Below are 22,453 nucleotides of genomic sequence, written 5' to 3' on the forward strand. Positions count from 1 at the left end.
ACTTTAGACCCACTAGGATCCTTCTGATAGTTTTTAGGTGCTACTTTATGCGCTTTGTCCATTGTTTGCATGCTTGTAATTCTACTGCCACTTGGTACTATATGCCATTGCTTTCACTACTGTTGAAGTTCCTTGATGCAGAAGATTTAAGCTCAATAAATAAGTAACAAGGTTGTTGCTGTCTCTTCAACTGAGTAGTCCTGGCAGGCCTAATTCTGGCGACACCACTGGAACATCATGGTTTACTGTGTCTTCCACCTTTCTTTAATCCACCGTCTTGTGTCAGGGCCCTGGGGAAAGACCAAATCATATGTCACTGCAGCCTTTTCTTCTTAGAAGCGGCGGCTTTCTCCCTTTGCCCAAATATGTGCTCAATTTTTTCTTCCACTTTGAGGGAAATGTCTCATCTGATGCCTGAATAACAAGAGGGCTGGTGGTGATGACAGACTGCAGCACACCGACAGAGGATGTGTAGTAATGAATGCATCATCTGTGATTTGCCATCCATGTGAAATATGCTCGTCATCTGGGGATTTTGTTGCTTCTTCTTAAACTGGGACAAACTCCATCTGTAAGATGCATGCACCAGGTTCTGAGGAGAATGAACAGAAGAGGAAGAAATTGCTGCTCCAAAAATCAGAACAAATCCACCTTCTAGTTATGCGTTTAACATCATCTTGAATTGGCCCTATAACTTTTATTTAAGAAATGGATCTTCTGGCTCTGGTTCTCTGCCTCCATTTTATAGGTAAGGCCCTGCAGAGAAGCAACAGGAGCCTAAGTAGGCAAGGGGGCAATCTTTGCTAGGCTTAAGCCAGACAGAGCCCATAGGTAGAGCCAGCCCTCCCATTAGACAATGAAAGGCATTCTCCTCAATCAGCAACATGATGGGATGATGTTGAATTGTGCCTTGTCAGTAGACCATCTGACACCACTCAGGAAAGCCTGACTGGCTGCTTTCTGATAGCAACAAATGTCACAGTTGGACCTGGCCAGGCATTGGTGTGCAATGCCACAGCAGAGGCACAGTTAGCACACAGCTCTCCAGAACTTGCTATGTGCCAGACGTCTTGCTCAGTGTGTCATCAGGGCATGACATTGTGGGTGGGATGGCCATGAAAGTGGAGCAAGAGGGTTAGGAGTTTGATTCCCCACTGAGCCTATTTGACAGGGGCTGGAAGGGATCTATAGGGTCCCTTCCAGCTCTGCAGTTCTAAGATGGTGATGATGATGCAGCTCCCAGTAGTCTTCGCCACCAGCTGTGCTGACCATTGTTTCTGGAAACTGCAGTCCAAGAACACTTGGGTTACACATGGATGGGAACCACTGCTCTAAGGCCATAACTCCATACCCACCAGCTCAAGGGTATACAAGGCCCTGTACTGACCAGATATGGGTAGAACTTCATTGTAAATACAGTAAGCTACTTCAAATGATCTAAATAAGTTAGATCTTTATGTTGCATAAGATGATGAAATGGCAAAACAAAATGAGGTGAATCATCCTAGCATAATCTGAATTCTGCACAGGCAAAGTAAGTCTGTTCTTAATGCTTTTAACAACAGGCTGTAACACTATGAAAAAACTGAAGATAGATAATTTCATGAACTAAATAAAAAATGGCTCCAGAATTAATGAACAATTAGAATTAACATTCATTTGGGAAACATTTCAAGATTGAATCACATTAGATTTTATAAACTAGGATTTCCTTTTAATACAAAGAAGGCAAATATATACATAAATTTCTTGTTATTGGAATTAAGCATATGTTCTTTCTTTCTTTCTTGAATCTTGATCAAAGACATATACTGGTTCATTTTAATGGGCAGCAGGCCATTCTCTAACTTTGTACAGAATGTTCATGCTGACTCACATTTCACAAATGCAAATATAGAGGCATCCCTGTGCATGTGTGGGTTGGGCTGGAGTCAACTCTAGTTCCTGTTTTCTATCTGTAGCACACTCGAATGCATGCAGTTAGGTGGCACCAGATGATAGCTATTGTAGGGCAAGTAACACAACTGCATGGCAAAACTGTTACATAAAGTAATCTTTTATATATGCTTATGGAGAGGTCATTGGGCTCATTTTAGGTAAGTAACACAGAGGCCCAACATTAGGCCCATCTTTCTCCTCCTTTAGCACTGCTTGCCATGAGTTTTATGAAATACCGAGGGAGGATAAATTTCAACAACTACAAAACCATGTTTTTGTTTTCTTCTTCCACCTTTGCTTGTTTTATAAATTTTCAAATAGACTTTCTTTTCCCTGTTAAAATCCTAACAAGAATATGCCAAGAAATATGGAAAACAAAACATTGGGGCAGAGACTGGAAATGTTCAATATCTATTCCAGTCCCCAAGAAAGGAAGATGCCAAGGACTGTTGTTGTAATTTACTATGCAATCAAAGTGATGCTCAAGGTGTTGCAACACAGGTGTTATGTGGAGCAAGAAGTATGTTGAGGGAATGTGCGTCTGTGTCTTTATCTTCTCTTCAGCAGAATAAAGCGCAGATAAATGAACACAACAGATTCTTCTTTCTTGCAGTGTATTTACAAAATATATAACAAAATATACATACATACAGCACTTCAATAGCTCAGTATTCAAACCAGCAGCATGACAAGCAGACATCAATGTACAGGAGAGAGGGGAGACTGTACAGTGTTCATTTCTTATATACAATTCTGGTATCAGTCTGGTCCAATCCCGTCTGAGGTGATTTCATGAACACAGGTGTGGCAGTTTTCATATTGCAGTGGGTTGCATCAGCCAGGGATGGAGGAATGATGTCATCTTATTCTTGCTCTGCACACATACATATTATGTTCAGGCTATATAAAAATTATATACCTTAACAAAGTATCTGATATTCAGGCTGGATTTCAAAAAGGAAGAGACATTTGAGATCATATTGCAAATATTTGTTGGCTACTGGAGAGCACCAAAGAATTACAGAAGAAAAGCAGTCTATGTTTTGTAGAGTACAGCAAAGGCTTTGACTGTATGGATCATGAGAAACCGTGGGTTGTTCAGAAAGAAATGGGTGTGCCTCAACACTTGATTGTCCTGATTCATAACTTGTGGACAAGAAGGAACTGAGAGGACAGAATATAGAGACACAAAATGGTTTCCTATAGGCAAAAGTGTCAGACAGGAGTGCATTTTATCTCCTTGTCTGTTCAACTTATATGCAGCACATAAGCTGGACTAAATTCAGACAGATGAAGAGTGAAAATTGGTGGAAGAAACATCAATAATATATGATATGTGGATTACACCATTTTACTGGCAAAAAGCAGCAATGACTTGAAATGACGTTTAGTGAAAGAAGAAAGTGCCAAAGTAGGACTGCAGTTGAACGTGAAAAAGACAAAAAGAATTACTTCAGAAGAACTACACAATTTGATGTTAACAATGAAGAAATTGAGACTGTTAAAGTTTTTGCTTCAGTCATTAATTCGTACTGAAACCTGGAAGGGCAGCAGTGCAGGAATTGTACCAAGATCCCTGGACACGAAGACCAAGATCATCCACACTATTGTATTACTGATCATACTGATCACAGTGTATGGGTGTGAAGGCTGGACACAGAAGAAGGATCACAGGGAAAAAAAGTTGGTTAATTTTAAATACAGTGCTGGAGGAGAACCTTGTAGATATTCTAGACTGCCAGAAAGTCAAGTGAGTCCCAGAGCAATTTAAACCTGAACTATTTCTGCTGGCAATGCTGACATTGCCATACTTTGGGCATATCATGAGAAGACAAGTTTCTCTGGAAAAGATATTAATCCTAGGAAAAGTGGAAGGCAGCAGGAAAAGAGGAAGAAAAAATATTAGATGGGTTGACACCATAAAAGAGCCTTGAGTTTACAAGGGCTGGACAGGGCTGTTAGGGAAAGGACATTTGGAAGATCGCTCATTCATAGAGTCACCATAACTTGGAGGTGACCTGAGAGCATGTAACAACCAACTCTGGTTGGGACTAGCTTTCGGAATAAAGCCTAAGTGTCTCTGCCCAAAATCTGTTTATATTGACTTGTGTGACTCAACATGCAACAGATCATGATTTCTTGACTTGGAGCAATCCACAAGTGAAAGTCACACTATTTGCATTATGCTGGCATAACTAGGCAAGAGGATTTGGGCCTCTGTGTGGAAGAACTGCAGCTTGGCAAAGAGACAGAAACAAAGAGTCTGTCTTAATCAGAAGATGTGATTACACAAGCAAATAGATCATATTTTGGACTGCTACTGGAGCAGTCCAGTAAGATCTATTTGCTGGTGATCACAACATTTACAGGAAATTGCACTCCTCCCTGGTAGGATTCATGCCTTAGCTGGACCTGCAATATGGTTGAAGTGATTCCTTGACATACAAAAGGGCTGCTTTGAAAGAGATTCCTCCCTGTAAAATGACCCTTTCCACTTTGGACAGACACACATTTTTCCCCACCATCGGATTGTACCCTAATCCTGAGTTGGGTCAGGGTGAGAAAGAGTACATGAGATTTGATGTGGGTATTTTCATTGTCTGTTGGAATGTTTAAGTTGTACTTTCACTTATGTTCATCTGATAAAATCATAAATGAACTGAAATATTACAGAATACCATGAGTCTCCAGGAACATCCTTCCAAAGGAAACCAGATATGGGTAAGTGCAGAACCCATGAACCTTCTGACCACTCAAAGAGCTGGCTAACAGTCATATAAATCACAATTTTTGGGGTGGGGGTGGGGGAGCTCTTGGGCAAGGCTGGAAAACTCATCTTCATCCAGAAGAGCCTGCAATTACCATCACAGCATCTTTGCCAAACACCTTCGGAGATTGTTCATGGTCCATCACTAGGACTGGAGCTGGTGCAGCAGAAAGACTTTTTTTTTGCTTTCCGTATTCCAGCATCAGCACTTCTGACTTAACACAGGAAAAAGCATCTTGCTTCTTTGAGCTAGATAACAAGAGGCAACCGAGAATTAGATGGGAAGCCCCCCGAGAAACAAAAAAAGTGAATTAAATGGGAGCTTATGCTGATGATTCAGCACAGTCCAGTGACAGCCCCCATATGGCTCCAAAAGGCAATTTAAAAAATTAAAATATAATCCTTTTGGGGGCTGGATCAATTCCCAGTGAGCCTTCATGACTTAGCCAGGTGTATGATCTCAGTTGGAAAAATGCTGATTTTCTTCGCCGTCATTAATCTTGCCCAGACTGTTAGATTTCTCCCCTTTCCCCAGGAGTTTTAGATATAAAATGCTATTATTAAATTTATATGAAGCACTTCAGAATATTCTCATTAATCCTCCCAAACCTTCTGGTTTGGACATTGGATGAGAGACAAAAACTAGGTAAGCTTTACTGTTAACTTATTTGGCTCAAGAATTCACAATTCTTGAAATCCCCTGTTCCCTGGTTAAGTAGTAAATATTAGGCAACGTGCTTGAGAGCTCATGCCATAGTTGTTATTTTGCTGTGTGTTTTGTATATTTCCTCCCCCTCTTAAATAATGATGTGGCCATGAACAACGTTTAGATGGGAAGGAATCTCATCATTATGTTGAAGTGTTTTCCTGCATTAGCACTATGGCTGGCCAAGGTCATAGAATGAACTTTATGTTTTGGTACTGACCTGTTTTTTAAATTTAATATTTATTTTTTTAACAACTAAGAATAGGGTAGGGAATACAAAAGGTAAAAGGCAGTAGGGGGAAAGGGAAAGGGTTAGGGGGATAAGGTAAAGGTAAAGGTTCCCCTTGACAATTTTCCGGTCCTATTCGACTCTAGGGTGCGGTGCTCACCCCCTTTCCAAGCCATAGAGCCAGCATTTTGTCCGAAGACAATCTTCTGTGTTCACATGGCCAGTGCAACTTAGACACGGAACGCTGTTACCTTCCCACCGAAGTGGTCCCTATTTATCTACTTGCATTTGCATGCTTTCGAACCGCTAGGTTGGCGGGAATTAGGGGGATAGGAGAACACAAAGTTCGCAATCATCCAATCTATTCATATTTCAATAACAAATCAACTTTCTGCTTTTTTACTATTTGATTACCTTCCAGCTATCAACTTAGTTATGTTTTAGTTTAAATCTAAGTTTCTCCAATACTATCAGGGAACGGAAGCCATTTGTATAATAAATCCCATCATTCAATTTCCTTCTGAATTGGACATTCAGTACGTCTGAAAGGATATCCATTTCTGCCGCTTCCCATATTTTTTCAATAAGCTCCTCTTGTTTCCGTAACTCTGTTTTCAACCAATTTTTGGAAGAGAAGGGTGAATCCAGGACAACAGTCCAATTTTTAACATAACATTTTCTGACTGTAGTAGCTTAATAGATCACTAGGTAACTCTTTCTCCCATCTATGTTACCTGGTATCATACTCAATAAAAGCAGTTCTGGAGTTAGTACAGCTTCATTTAACTGTTGTTTAATATCTGATAACCTCTCTTTTATCTGATCTTCTGTTTGGCTAAGATGTTCATTTACTTGCTGAAATCCTGTTGTTATTATCGTTGTTATTATCTTTTGCATGGTAGTCTGCCATTCTTTGTCTGATTTTTGTGCCACTATTCTCAAATTTTGAGATTGGGCAAAGTCCCCAACATTTGATATTTTAATTTTTTGGAGGCCATTTCGATATTTCCAATGAGTAGGGTCTGTATAAATAATACTATATCCTTCACCAAAGTGACCAACCCTCAAATATCTTTCCGAAGTTTCCATTATTTTATCAACAAACCAAACCCACAATCATAAACCTCTCCTAGGTTCTTCCTCCCATCCTTCACAGATGTTATAATAGACAAACCAACTTTTAGCCCAACAATTTAAAATACAACTGTGGCAAAAATATCCCTTTTTCTCCAGAAACCTAACAAAAGTCTATTATCAGAGTTCCACACAGTCCAGCCAAAGAAAATCCAGACTAAACAGCAGTCACAGGGGGTCAGTCTCTCCAATAGATATCCTTATAATCTGTCTAATGTTCTTTCCATTAATCCAAAGATTCAATAAAATCTGTACTGACCTGTTTCTGAGATGATATAGATGGATTGGGAAAACATGCTGTGGAGCTAGGGGTCATGAGTTTGAACCCCTGCTATGTATCCCAAGAAAGGGACAGTCAAGCTCATATGTGTGGCTGCTGGGGTCATATGACCTGTTACCCCGTGTGACATCAGGCAAGTGGCACAGTTCCAAAATGCCACCAGAAGAAGAAATCAATTCTGAACAATTATCTGGAATAATCTTGGGAAAGTTGCCATACATCGGAATCAACTTGACAGCATGTCATCATAATTATTCGTGATTTCCACTTAGGTCTTCCTAGGAGTGTGTAAGAATGTCATTTAAAAAAAAATTGCCAGAATCCTCCAACTTCTTCATATTCATAATGGAAAGAATTTGAGGTTATTTTCATTTTAAATAATCATGAAAGTGAGAGACAGAAAAAACAGATTCATCCACCCATGTGACATGTCCAAACGTGACATGTCCAAATTAAATGTGGTGGCATATTTGGACATGTCACAGCTGGATTGTGTACAGCTGTGTAGGTCTTGAAGCACAACAGGGATGTGGGTTATGTCTTGCCTCTTGCATAGCTGGAAATCAGGCATACCTTCATATGTTAACAGTAGAGGTCTGCAGTGGGGCTTATAAGTGTTTTCTTTTCAGAACATGCTTACAGCATTTCTGAGATCAGGAAGCTTTGGCCTGCAGGTCACAGAAATGGTGTAAGCTCATTCAACTGAATGCCCAGACAAGTGTTATTCCTGACCTCACGGTGAACATGCGGAGAGCTGTGTGACTTCTGGTGGAGGAAGAGTTTCTCACCTCAATCTGTACTTGCTTTCAGGGAATGCCAGAACAAGGTTTCACCAGCTCTTCCTCTCTAATGACCATGTGGCAGAGAGGTACTGCCTGGTTCTTCGTATTTGGGAATAGCTGTACGAGTGTAATTGGTCAGTGCAAACAGACAATAATTTAGTCTATGAATTTGCGAAAAAACAAATTGCAAACGTCTTCATATTTGGAATGGAAAGAGACTGAGAGTTAACAATTTTTGAATGCAAGAGAAAACAAAAATAATAGATTATTTCACCAAAGGTCTCACCACATGGTCTAGAGGGGCGGGGTATAAATTTAATAAATACATAAATAAATAAATTTAGTCCACATCCATTATGTTATGCAGGCACTCATAAATAATGAATATATATATATGAATATATATATATATAGTAATATACATATATGTACATTTAAGTGTGAGTAGTTTCTTGTGTGAAAATCTGGGAACTAAATGAAAATTGAAGTATAATGGCAGGCATTTTGATGCTTTGAAGGAATGTGGCTCATTTTTGGGCAGAGATAGATTGTATATTTCCAGGATAATTCAAGAATGCAATACATTTCTCTGGATCCTGCCAAGCCAGCAGGTTGTCCTCTCTGGAATGTGCCTGACAGCAGAATCCTGCTCTGAGGACCAGAGTGTCCGTGACAAACAGGATGGAAGGCAATATATTTAACTGCAGTCAGTGTACAGATGGTGCCAGACAGAAGGCGAATTGCTTGTCCCCGCTTTCCTGAGCTAGGATTAAGGAGCCCTATGATGCAATGGTTAAATTGCAGCACTTCAGTCAAGACTCTGCTCACTACCTGAATTAAATGCCAACAGGCTCAGGTGGATGTTTTAAGGTTGACTCGGGCTTCCATAATTCCAAGGTTGGTAAAATGAATACCCAGATTGCTGGAGTGGGTGGGTGGGTTTAGGAATGTTTAGTCTGCATAATTACATTGTAAACTGCCCAGAAACTGCTTTAAGAACTATGGACTGGTATATAAGCAGCACATTTTGCTTTTTTTTTTTTTTAACTTTTAAGAAAGGTGTTCTCCAGCAGAGCTTGACAAAATTTGGTGGTTTTTTACTACAACTCCCAGTATCCCATAGCCAGCATTCTCAGGGTCTCCCCCCCCCACCCACAAGAGGGATGGGCAGGCATTGAATTTCACAGAAGAAATGAAGGGGGTGTTCTCGTGGACCTAACTGGAATGATGTCTGAGACTGGTAAATCATTTCTGAGTACTCTGTACCTAGAAAACTGTGGAAAGGGTTGCCATAAGTGCTTGGTTATTGCTGCCATTCAGAATCAACTGCCATTTTATCTCTATAACCCCTTTTCTTGGTCACAGGTTCAACAAAGTAGAATGACTTATCGGTAAGTGGCTGTCACAGAGGCTGCATAGTTGATTTACCTGTAAACGATGTGTTGTTCAGATTTTTTTCGCCTCACTAACTTTCATGTTCAGCATGATTCTTATTTTTAAAAAGACAGGTGAGCCTAATCATAATGAGGATTTTATGATTTCCTTCCTTCCTTCCTTCCTTCCTTCCTTCCTTCCTTCCTTCCTTCCAAAAAAACCCCTTTAGCCCTGAAAGCTGCATTTGATGAAAAGAGCTTATTCCCCAAAGAAATTCTGGACCGGGAAAAGAAATCAAGGCAGCTGTATGAAGAAATATGTAAAAAAGCAGAGGTAACCAAGGAAAGAAAGCAAGGGACGTTCAAAGGAAATGAAATGGGATCCCTTTCAAAAGGAAAGGTAGGCGCAAATGTAGGTGTTTCTGTCAATATGATGAGGCAGCCTTTGGCCTGGAGACTTTCTGAGAATTAAGCAGAGGTGCAGGAAAAGGATTCAATAGCAAGTGCCTCAGATGCTAAAGGGTCATGAGGTGAATCCTGTGGGGGCCAGGTAAACAACACTTTGAAGGTTTGGTTTTGTGGCATGACAAGACAACATAAGGACACAACGAAAGTTCTGACACAACACTGCTAAAATCAACAGGAGCTGCATGAAGAGCATCGCCCGCCCAGCCTGGAGCGATGAGGCATGACACAGGAGTTGGTTTAATTTTTGGGCCACACTTTATTGAACATTAACACGTTAACACAACATCCCCTTTCAAGAGGGGACTTAAAGTAGGGTGGCATCATGCTGTGTGCCTGGGGCCGGCCTTGCCCCCCCCACAGGCCTTAACTGGCTGAGTTCTGGTAAAATCTGGAAGCCCCCTCCCCCAGGGGCGCAGTCCGAATGAGTCTCGGGACTCAAGATGAACCACACCTCAGGGGACCACTGCCTCCTCCCCATCCCACTTTTTAAACTCATGACTTCCACCCCTATCTACCAGTGTGACCAAGAAATATAATCCTCACCCATAACAATCAACACAAGGTTAAAAACAGGATGGGTGAAAACACACCTCCTAATTTGCCAATTAAAGCGGCAGGCCAAAAATTCTCATCTGGCCCTGAAGCAACCAGCAAAGCTCACTCTTAATAAGGTTGGGTGGGTGGGCTGACGTCTGGAAGCAAAGGTAAACTGGTGGGGGCGATCTGCCTGTTTAAAGGCTCACCTCAGCCCACGTCCTATCATGCCATTCTGCACGCTCTCCTACATGCGCCTCGCCTGAGCGGGTGGGCAAAAAGCTCCCACAGCCACAAAAGTCTCTGTGAAAGGAGCCTTACTTCATTCTTACATTGAGGGAAGGGGAGTCTAAAGATGGAGCCAAGCAATCAACAAGGAAGAAGATGAGAAATAGTGGCTGAAACCCAAGTAGTAAGTCCTGACTAGAGTAGGACCAATAAATCAATGGAACTTACAGAGGAACTGACTCATCAAAACCCCACTGATTCAATGGACCTACTCTAGTTGAGACCAGCTGTTGGAATTCAGCCAATAACTGCTGAAGATGGAGAAGGAAAGCTATAAGGGCCCTAAAGCAAAAGAATCCAGAGCTGGGAAAAGTTATTTGTATTGGGGTGTGTAAGAGGAATTCAGTGGTCCAAACAACTGACCTTTCCCAGGGTTGGAAAAGATATATACTGATTTGCTCAAGTTTTTTTTTAACCTGTTGGAGGGATTGCTGCCTCTGGCTCATTCTCTTAAGTGGTGCTCAAAATCCTTTTCCCAGGTTCTACCTAATGTTGGCACCACTCACAGCAGTGTCAGAAACCTGGCATCTTTTAAACTCTCACAATGCCAGAAAGTCTACAGAATTTAAGAATTATTTCTTTGAAAAGTCTTACCTTCAGCCAATTCTGTCTCCCTGTAGATCTGGATAAAGACTAATGATAACATCCTGACTGTATGTTATGAAACTGTTTATTACAGAGAGGATGAAGACTGTGAGGCACGTTTTGGGATCTCCTGAAGTTCTGGGTGACTGGTTCTCCTTCATTAGCAGAGACTTGCTAATCCACCTTTCCGGAAATGCAATGTGAAACCTCCCACCTTTGGGCTCATTCTGCAATGGGCTCCTCCCATTCTGGAGCTTGCTTTCAACAAGGAAATCTGACCCTGGACATTTGGTCTTGGATTTTGATACATTTTATATTTCTTTTGCATCTCTTCCAGCTCAGTAACGTCCAGACTGATGAAGATTTCTGCAGAGTCGACAACCTATTTATGCCTGTGGTATCTTAGTGGTCTAATAAAAGTTTCACCTACTCTCATTTGTAGACTGAATTAATATGAAAGCCTAGCAAGATACATCCACAGAACAGGAGTTATATGATTTTGTGGTTGCATAGTGTGAACTGAAAGTATGACTAAGAAAGGATGGGGGCTGTAATATGGTGGCCAGCAAATGCATTAAGTTCAAAAGGTCATGGGTTCAATCTTTGTCATCTCCAGAGAGGGCTGAGAGGAGCTCTTTCTGGAACCCTGGAGAGACACTGCTGGGAGGTGGACAACTGTGACCCTATGATTTTGGACTGCAATACACATAACCTCTCAGCAGTGGTTATTCTGGCTGATCCCGATGGAGAGATAGGCTGAAAACATCTGTCCCTCCCTGCTGTAGTCTAATAGCAGTTCTCGACTTAGATTAGGCATTATTCAGTCTCGAGAGACTATGGTAACATGCTCTGAATAGAAGACTTGGAACAATGTCTATTGTAGCTGAGAAGGCCAATTTGAGGGTGACAATCCCTTCCACAGTTCTTGACTAGTAGCACATGTGCTACCAGTGCTGGCACCTGGACGTAGATTTGGTAAGACTCAGGATTTTCTTTAAAACTACTAAAAATCTATTCTCTCTTCTGTGTTCTCTTGATGTGCTGTCTTCTAAAGTATCTACCTGCCCCCACACTGTTGGTCTGTCTACATCTTTTAGTTTTTTTGTCATTTCATCCTTCATGCTTCTCCTATCCTTACACTATTTGCTAGTACAGTGGTGCCTCGCTTAACGATTGCCTCGCTTAATGAATAAATCGCTGCATGATTAGGTTTTTGCGATCGCAAAATGGGTTTTTTCGTTTAATGATGATCGGTTCCCTGCTTCAGGAACCGATTTTCGCCTTACAACAATCAGCAAACATCTGATCATCGGGTTTCAAAATGTCCGGCGGCTGAAGAAAATGGCCCCCCGCTGTTTTCTAGGATGGATTCCTCACTTTACAGGCACCAAAAATGGCCGCCGTATGGAGGATCTTCGCTGGATGTGCAGGTATTTAGCCCATTGAAATGCACTGAACGGTTTTCAGTGTGTTTCAATGGTTTTTTAAAAAATTCGTTTGACGATGTTTTCTCTCCACAGCGATTTTGCTGGAACGAATTAACATTGTCAAGCAAGGCACCACTGTATCTCATTGCTTGGGATTTCAGGATCAGAACCTCAGTGGAGACTGGAGAGGCAGCAGTGCCTTGTGACATCAGAGAACATGTCTTCATGATCTTGAGGGGCAGGACAGTGAAGGATTGAGAGAGGACCCCCAAAGTGTTTCTGGGCCAGCTAACTGTGGAAATGAGCACAAGGGAGAGTGAAGCAAATGGGCTCAGGATCCAGGTAAAACTCAGTGAAGGAGGCAAAAATCCAGCTAAGCCAAGAAGAAGCAAAACAGGCAGCTGAGAAGATGGCAAAATGCATCAGGCAGCCACAGTGATTGCTGCCATTCCTTCTAGAATGTGCATCATGTGCTGCCTTGCATTTGGTTTTTTCAGGCCCAGCCCTACTGCTGTGATTTATGGAAAGCTCATCATTGGCCCACCGGAAGACAAGTTCTGAAGCCAATGCTCTACTTTCTGCCTCATTCGAATAACACACAGACCATTGGTACTGCACTGCCTCCCATCCATGTACAATCCAATTGTACATGGATGTACAATGTGTGTGCATTATACATTCATGAGTATCTCTCTCTGCATTTCTTGCCTCCACCACTGGGTGTGCAGGTCTGTGTAAACATACATCTGCAAACCCTGCTTTCCCCTCGCAAGAGCAGATAGGGCCCTAAAGGCCAAAAGGGATATGCATTTGTGCTTTAACGAGCTTCCACAGAACCTCCTAGTTCCTCAGAATATTACTGAAAACCATGTGTTAAACATGCCAAGGATTCCTGAGCCTTCCCTTGTGCACATGTTGCACATGTTGTTAATAATACGAGATCCATTGTTGCAATTAAGCACATTCTAGCATTGTGAAATGTATGTTTGCATGGCAGAGCAAGGGAAATGCAAACAATCGTTTATATCTCAGCTATGAAAATGTGTTTTGTGTTGTTCAGGAAATGGTAAGAGACTGTCAGTTATTTAATTTATTTCCAGCATTTTGTCCACACCTTTGTACAAGGGGGAAAAAAATCAAGTGGACAAATAATATAACAGGCAATTAAAAATGTCCTCAGCTAGGATTTCCCCCTGAATAGCTCCAAAATAATGAACACATTGTGCATCAGTAAGAGAATGACAAATTATGTGTATCAAAATGTTATCAGGGCTTTATTACAGTATACCGATAAAAAAGGGAACAAATCCAGTAAATGTACCTGGCATTACTCCTGGCAACAGGGAATTGTGTGATTCAGTTGTGAAATTGGTTGGCGATTTCCATTGTCACCATCGCAGAGTGCACTGGCAGAAGCGCTTTGTGGATTGCACTTCCATCTTGGCACTTTTGCAAGCTACTGGAAAGAGTAACATTGAGCTGCACCTGCATAGCAAAACAATAGGATTTCCCCCAATATTTCCATGGTAAACAGAGAACAATTATTTGAAATAGGGACAGCTGGCAATGGCAATCCTTGACACAACATCCCAAGAATTCATAAATTAAAATGAGGGCACAGTAAAAGAAAGAGGGCAAAATCCATCATTCTACCTACAGAATATATGTTGATCAATGGGATTTAGACTGGTGGTGACTAAAATGTCTCATTCATTTCACTTGGCCTACTTTAAGTACATGGTGGGACGTGGTGGTGCTGCGGGCTAAACCTCAGAAGCCTGTGCTGCAGGGTCAGAAGACTAAGCAGTCGTAAGATCGAATCCATGCGACGGAGTGAGCGCCCATCGCTTGTCCCAGCTCCCGCCAACCTAGCGGTTCGAAAGCATGCAAATGCAAGTAGATCAATAGGGACCACCTCGGTGGGAAGGTAACAGTGTTCCGTGTCTAAGTCGCACTGGCCATGTGACCACGGAAGATTGTCTTCGGACAAAACGCTGGCTCTATGGCTTGGAAACGGGGATGAGCACCGCCCCCTAGAGTCGAACACGATTGGACAAAAATTGTCAAGGGGAACTTTACCTTTACCTTTATTTTTACTTTAGGTAGGAACTGATGCTGGTAAGTTGTTCCTAATCTAACATGGATGGTGTGCCATTTTATGTTAGGGTGCAATTGGCTTATTTTCTATACCTCATTTTCTATACCTGTAGCCCTTCACAGGTTTGGGTCCCCTTCTTGGTCCCCAGCTCCCATAATCATTTGTCATTGGCTACACCTTCGTATAAAGAAGGAGAAGATTTCTTATTGACTGAGCTGGCAAACGTGGCAGGAGTTAAGAGTCTGACAATATTTTCTACCCCATATATCTTCTACTTCAGTCCATTGATTTGTGAGAAACAGGCAGGTTCCAGGAGAATCCAGAGTTAGTTAAAGAAGACTTTTTCAAAGCTTTTCCCATATCTGCCAAGTCTTTCCCACTTGTTTTCCTTGGTTGCAACAACACATTTGCTTGAAATCGGGTTGGTCTACCAGAGAAGATGGGGTGGTCACTCCTATTGACATTTTCCCCATGCTTTATCACAGGGGTAAAGCATGTGTTAGAGATTTGAGTGCCACATGTGCCCTTCCTTGAACCTGCTCCTGTAAACTCCACATAAAAAAAAAAAAATAGGGGGCACTGAAAAAACTGCCTCTGTCCCTCTCCTGACCATTTAAAAATAATATTTTAAACTCTTTTGGGGGGATGTGGGAGTGATACAGAGGTATCAGGGTGGCCTTTAAATCATAGCAAAATGGCCTTCCATGCATCCTAGGAGGCACAAGGGGACTTTTTGAATGATTTAAAACATGTGTGGTAATGGGGGATGTGTGGAATTTAGATCGCCTGGAGGACTCATGAAGGGCATATGATGCATTTCGTTCACTCCTGCTTTATCTGGAAAGTAACTGGATTGCCAAAGATAGCAGAAATAACTCCAGCCCCTGACTGGAGCCCACAGTCCACAGGTGTGGTGTTGTATAATGTGAGAAATGTCCTTTTAGGTTGAGAGGATTACACCTTTAATCCTCAACTCATTTCAAAATTCCTTAGCGTATGATATGGGCTAATATTTAAATCATCCTTTTAAATTACTCGACTTGGGGGAATCATGAGGAGATTGTTTCACTGCCTGCATACCTCAAACTCGATTTACTCCACGAACCGAGTCTTCCCCCCCCCCGACTTTGAAACATTACAAGGGTGGGGATGGGAGCAGGGAGACACACCATCACTAAATGCAATTTTCATGTACCACTGAGAAGGCCTTGGGAATATGGTTCATTTTCCACTTGACAGCAACAGAAAGACACAAGCATTTGGCTTTATGTGTTTCTCAGGTTTGGAAGCTAGTTTATGTAAGCAATCACTACGTATTTAGATCTAATCAGGTGTGAACTGCTGTCACTTAACCCTCACCCCCCCCCTTTTTGTCAGTGAGCTGTGTAAAACATTGCCCTGTTAAATAAAACATTAAAGCGGAAATGATGAGAAAATCATACACCGACTTCTATAATTAGATTGAGTGATATTACAGCTTTGTTCTATTCATTGGCTGAAATCCAGTACGAAGTCCCAGGTAGAGCAGGCGCATTAAAACAGTGAGGATTTGGCAAATCAGTATCTCTGTAAATGCCACTGATTTAATGAGCCTACCGTAGCTGCAATCTACTACTGTTTTTCAGCCATTCATTACAAAGGTCTGGAGTGGACTTCTAGTCCAGCAATTCTAACATCCTGTTAGATCCATAGGACTCAAAGTAAAATCTCTCAGTATTCCCTACATTACCATACATGATTTATCTGCTATCACCTTTCTCTTTTATATTTACTTTTATATATTCTTTCCACCGTCTTGAATTTTAACTGAATCCCCAGTCTTCCAACCACACCCACACCCCTTCTCTCTCCCCCTTCATCTTTACTCAGTCCTGGTGTTTGTTTTCTGTTTGTTTCCTGGATGAATGTTTGCAACAGTACCCGAAAACAACATAGGCCGTAAATCACTGCATGTAGATGTACCATATGCCCAGGAGCCAATGATTATTTAGAATGTTCTACTTGTAAAACTGGTATTTCATTCAACATTTCATTCTGAAATGGATTTTGCCTATTTACTCCTGTTTGTGCCCCCCCCCCGAGTTATCCTGGATGTGATCAGCAATTACGGGAGCTGTAATCGACGTGGTGGCACTGTGGGCTAAACCACAGAAGCCTGTGCTGCAGGGTCAGAAAATCCGGCAGTCGTAAGATCGAATCCACGCAACGGAATGAGCACCCGTCGCTTGTCCCAGCTCCCGCCAACCTAGCGGTTCGAAAGCATGCAAATGCGAGTAAATAAATAGGGACCACCTCGGTGGGAAGGTAGCAGCGTTCCGTGTCTAAGTCGCACTGGCCATGTGACCACGGAAGATTGTCTTCGGACAAACGCTGGCTCTATGGCTTGAAGAGCAGGATGAGTGCCGCCCCCTAGAGTCGGACATGACTGGACAAAAATTGTCAAGGGGAACCTTTACCTAATCGAAAACATCCCAAGAGTACCATGTATCTTTAATGTATAAAGTTGCATTTTTGCATCCAGGTGTAACCCTTTGCCATTAGTATGTGAGCAGAATACAATTCTCTCCTTGTTTACTCAGATCATTCTCATCATAGAACTGCAGAGCTGGAAGGGACTCTTGAGTCAAGGAGGCTCAGTGGGGAATTGAACTTCCAGCCTCTGGCTCTGCAGCCAGAGACCTAAACCACTGAGCTATCCAGCAGTTCCACTGATTGATTGAACTTTAATCCCCAAAAAAGTATGCAGAGAATTGCAGTTTATGTCTTCCTACAATACATATTCCAGGGGGGAAATTCCTGCCCTAACTCATCTTTATGGTATTTTGCAGTGTACCAAAAATCTTTCTCTTTCTGAAAATTTAAGTGTGTAATTTTTTTTTACTCATTCTGTATAAGGCTTTAAAAACAATCCAGTATAATGTGGCTGCTCTCTTAGACTGTTATAACTTTAATAAATGTGGCATTTATTTTATTATGTTTCCGTTCCATCTTTTTCTTCCAAAGAATTCAAAACTAGATTTTTCTTACGTACTTTGATTTGATGGCTTTAGTTCTGTCATTTTATTTCCCGCTTTGCTGTTTTACACTGCAGTGCAGGGCACCCACCTTGAACCTCTTAAGGAAGGCAGAATAAAACTTTCAAAAATAAACCAGTAATCCTGGAGATGCTTCACATAAGTGAAACAAGAGCTTTCCATGTTATGCAAATGTATCCTTTCATTAACTCAGAACCTATTTTTGTTTCTCTACAGCAAGATTTTGTACAGCACTGATGAAAATGACAGGGAAATTTTTTTTAAAAGAATCCTTTGCAAAAGTACAGGGAGTGTAAGGATGCTGACCTGTAGGCACATTTGTTTCCTATATTCGGAATATCAATTTCATTTCATTTCTTAGGGAAACTATTTCTGAGATACAGAAATGGTTCTGAATGCTTGATGCACCAGCAGGTCTATACCAAAGTTGTCAAAGCTGTAAGCCCAAATGCATCATTATGCCTCCCTGCCATGCATTTGTGGCTTGTTTATGCACTTGGAAAAAAAACACTTGAGAAGTCAGAGTTTTAAAATTTTATCTTAATCAAAATTCAATAAAGATAGTTATGCAGTCCCCCCTGTGTAATACATATTCAACTACTCTGAAACTATTGAATGTGCAGTTCTTGCTCCTCTGTAACCTATTCAGATATTTAGGCAAAGACATGCATCCATAAACTACCTCAGGGTTACAGGACTGTGTGTACTGACACTGTCCCAATGTGCATGATTTTCCTTGACTTCTGCTATTGGTCTTCACATATTCATAACAGTTGTCCAAAAGACGTTCTTCTTCATCTCTGTGAATCACACACTTAGGGTTTCCTCTGAACCTGTATGGGGACCCTGGGACATTTTAGAGCCTAAAAAAGTCTGTTAGCCCACACTCTCCCCACTGTACATTTTCTTCACCCTGCACCTAATCCTTAGTTCCCTTTTAGCCACCGCTGAAGTAGCACCTTGGGAGTGTTCATTTTATCTCACATTGATATCCTATTCAATTTTCTTACCTTCTCTCATTGGTTCTCATTGGTCCTTCTGTCCTTTCTCCAAATCTATTTACATGGAAAAAAGTTATTCATTGGTCCATGGCTTTCCTACCCTTTATGGCTTCTGGGCTCCTTCAAAAAGTATGCAGTTTGTTCAAATAAGATCCTCCTAACCAACAGACATTTTAAGTACCTCAAAATTGTCAATTTTGTAAGAACTTCGCAAAGGTAGCATTGAAAAACAGACAACCATACCTGAAGTCCTTTCCTCGGGGGAAAAAATCATTAAAATTGGTCAATGTAATTGCCAAGCAGGCCATTCCTGTTTTGATCTGCAAAATGATGTTGAAATAAGTCTTTATGGAGGCTGTACCCACCAATCCCTCCAACATGTCATCACAGGCTGTAGATCCAATGCAGCAGATGACAAATTCAATACAGTGGGGTCTTGACTTAAGAACGGCTTGAGTTAAGAACATATTGACTTAAGAACCGCTCTCATAGGAAAATATTGACTTGACTTAAGTACTTAGATTTGAGTTAAGAACTGAAAAAAACCACATGGGAGGCAGGGAAAGTGCAAAATTTGAACTTGCGGTTAACTGTTGGCCAGTGAAAAGGGTGCCTGTCTGCTTCCTCACTCTTCCCAGCGTTTAGAGAGTGGATTGGGAGTCTTCAGACTGCCTGGTACTGCCTGGACTGTATTTTCCCTGCCTTCCCTGAACCTTTCTTGACCTAAGAAAAAAAGAAACAAAATATCCCCCTCTAGTGGTCGAAGGTGGAATAGCAGCTTCCCATTAGTTTCTATGGACGGAAAAGAGCAGATACGGATCAAATGGTTTTCAATGCATTCCTATGGGAAATGCAGATTTGACTTGAGAACATTTTGACTTGAGAACCACCTTCCAATACGGATTAAGTTCTCAAGTCAAGACCCCACTGTACTCAATGCCAAAGATAGAGCCCTCAACACTGAAGTCGACTTCAGTTCCCAAATTGGTATGTTCATCTACTCAGAAGAAGAGAAAGAAATCAAGTGATCTTGACACTCCAGCAAAAAAGGGAAAAAAGCTAAATTCTAAACAAAGAAACTAAAAACTTCAAAAGCCCCCCCCCCAAGAAGTTTATTTCTCAAGTGTCTGGCCCCAAATCATTCAACAAGGAGAGTGAGGATCACGAAGATCTAGTTTGCCTTGGGTCCACCTTGGAGAAAGAAACATCTTAAGCCCATGTCTCACTAGCTTTCAGTCACTCACCAGAATGAAGTCAACTGACTCAGAAGACTCTAAGCAAGCTACCCCACTTTGAGAAAGTCTGGATGATGGGGGCGGGCTGACAATTGGAAAAGTTGCCTCAATATCAAGCAATATCTCCTGATTTGGAATTGGCTGCCATCCTTAAGGAACTGAGTTATCTGCATAAATGGCAATACAAGCTGCATCATTCCCAGGCAGCAGCCAAGGAGGCGTTCCGTTTTATACCATATTTCTACGGCACAATGTCACAACATTTCCTTGAATTGGAAAGGCATTTTCCAATGCCACCCTTTTATGACTACTAGGTCTGCAGGGAGATAAATAAATGACCCCCTTCTGCAGCTTGCTGTGCTACCCAACTATGTCAAGCCCATTCATACACCTTCCTTATGGGTGCAGGACCTTGGGACTGAGGTCACCTGAAATGAAGCATTCACCACTGTCCCCAAAACATTCTTGTAGAGCCTCACCATCAAAGTCTCCAAAACAGACTAAGACTAGATACCATCTCATCATGTCAGCCATGTTGCACAACTCTCCATTTTCAAAGCCTGACCTCAGAGGTGAATATTGGACAATAGCAATTTTTCCATACACCAATGACTGATTGTTTATGGCAGATGCAAAAGTCAAAGCAGAGAGACATATATCCATTATGCTTCATCTTTGTTATATTTTGGTTTTCAGGTAAACCTGCAAAAACATAAGTCCTAAAAGGGTGTTTGAACTCCAAACTGCAAGCACATACTTACCTCCAGATAGAAGATAAACTTCTGAGTTTGATAAATAAATCCTCACCTTAAAATTAGAAGGTCACGATTTGAAATGGGAGTGGCATGCCTTTCTTTGGTACAGTAGAGTGGATGATTTTAAACAATTTAATTGCCATATTTTGAGAAAATATTTATTATGGTCTTGCATTAAATTTCAAAGACAGATGTATGTCAAAATACCATGTTGGGTAACGGCAGTGGAGGCATTTTCCCTTCCAAAACTGAGACAAAACAAGAAAATCTTAAGGTATAGGGAAGCACTAAAACCAGATTGGACATTAAAAGACAAAGATTAACTAATGACAAAGGGATTTGATATAGATGGGTGGTCACACTCTCAGTTGATTTCAAGATATGGTAAAGATAAGCAGTAAGGTTTTTATGTAGACAATACCCCCTTTGACAGAGTTCTCCTGGATACCAAAGACAAGCATATTAAAGCATTATATAATTTTTAATGAGATTTTGAAACCGAGGAGGAAGTGGTTAAAGAATGTATGATAAGGTAGGCACAGAATATTAGGCACAATATAAGTTTGGATCAGTGGAAACAAATATGGAAATAAAATTTAAAACTCACTGTCAGTAGCTTTTAAAGAAAAAAATATATAAAATGTTTTACAGATAGTATATAACTCCCAGAAAATTAGACAAAATGGATGTTAAAATATCAAATATCTGTTAGAGATGTAAACAAAAAGAAGGGTTTTTTAAAAATCATATAAATCAAATCAAATAAATAAATAAATAAATAAATAAATAAATAAATAAATAAATAAATAAATAAATAAATAAATAAATATGTGCTGATCATGTGGGAAAGCCCAAAAACAATGGGAAAGGGTTGAAATGCTTTTGCATGAGGTTTTAGAGATTCTGATAAGTGTAACCCCTGAATTTTTTCTTCTGAATATAATCCCGGATTCAATAGACCTAATGGAAAAATATTTAGTTATCCGTATCTTGACAGATGCAAGAATTCTTTTTGCTTAACATTGGAAAGACCTGGAGAATCCATCACAAGATGAGTTAATAGCAAAAATCCTGGATATGGCAGAGATGGATAAACTATCAGAATGGCTAGACTCAACAAGAAAGATAAATCATGAAGATTGTTAGCATATATTTTATGATTGGCTAAGAAATAGAATGTAAATTAATATTTGATTATTGAAAGCCTAAGATCAATGTAGAATTAGAATATGTATTATAAAGTAGTTACACCGGAAACTTAAGTATCTTTGAAATGTAATCGATAAGAATGAATATTGTAAACTGTTATGTTGATTTACAACCCCTGTTTAATCCCATGTCCCCTGTTCCCATCCGTAATCCTAACCCCTAAAATAAAACTTTTTTTTTAAGAAGAAACTCTTACCGAATGCATCCATCAGAATTCATACCTGCTTGGATTGACAGCATCAGCTACAGCGATGATTTTTCATGCTTGTCTGGGAATGAGGTCTCTCAGGCTTGGTATATGTCCGTATTCAACATTCTAACCACGAGAAATATATTTAACAACAAAAAAAAGACTGACTGGCATCAAGGAACTGGCCAATCAGCTGATTTGCTGGATGAACATTTCTAATCTTACTATCGAAAGGCCTTTTCAGCAGCTCCAATCCAGTATCCAAATTACAACAAATGCAAACCTAATCAGTTGGGGGCTCACTGTAATAGCCCACAGATTTCATCTTGTCATGAGAAGCATCTATGCATAAACAAACTGCTGTGACGGAGACATTCCAGGTTTTCAAAACAATGATCACTGGCAAGGTGGTACAAGTA

General features: G+C 40.8%; 1 protein-coding gene across 1 annotated transcript in view; it reads left to right on the top strand.

Annotated features, from left to right (window-relative positions):
* The window catches only part of WDR49 (WD repeat domain 49), a 150,541-nt gene extending 139,027 nt beyond the window's left edge, over window positions 1-11,514 (top strand). The window contains exons 19-20 of the mRNA XM_020805758.3: window positions 9,440-9,609; window positions 11,422-11,514. Of these exons, the coding sequence (XP_020661417.3) occupies window positions 9,440-9,609; window positions 11,422-11,490 (239 nt within the window). The 3' untranslated portion in view covers window positions 11,491-11,514. The remainder of the gene's footprint in view (window positions 1-9,439; window positions 9,610-11,421) is intronic.
* Window positions 11,515-22,453: the final 10,939 nt, after the last annotated feature.

The sequence above is a fragment of the Pogona vitticeps genome, chromosome 3, assembly GCF_051106095.1.
Source record: "Pogona vitticeps strain Pit_001003342236 chromosome 3, PviZW2.1, whole genome shotgun sequence".
NCBI lineage: Eukaryota > Metazoa > Chordata > Lepidosauria > Squamata > Agamidae > Pogona > Pogona vitticeps.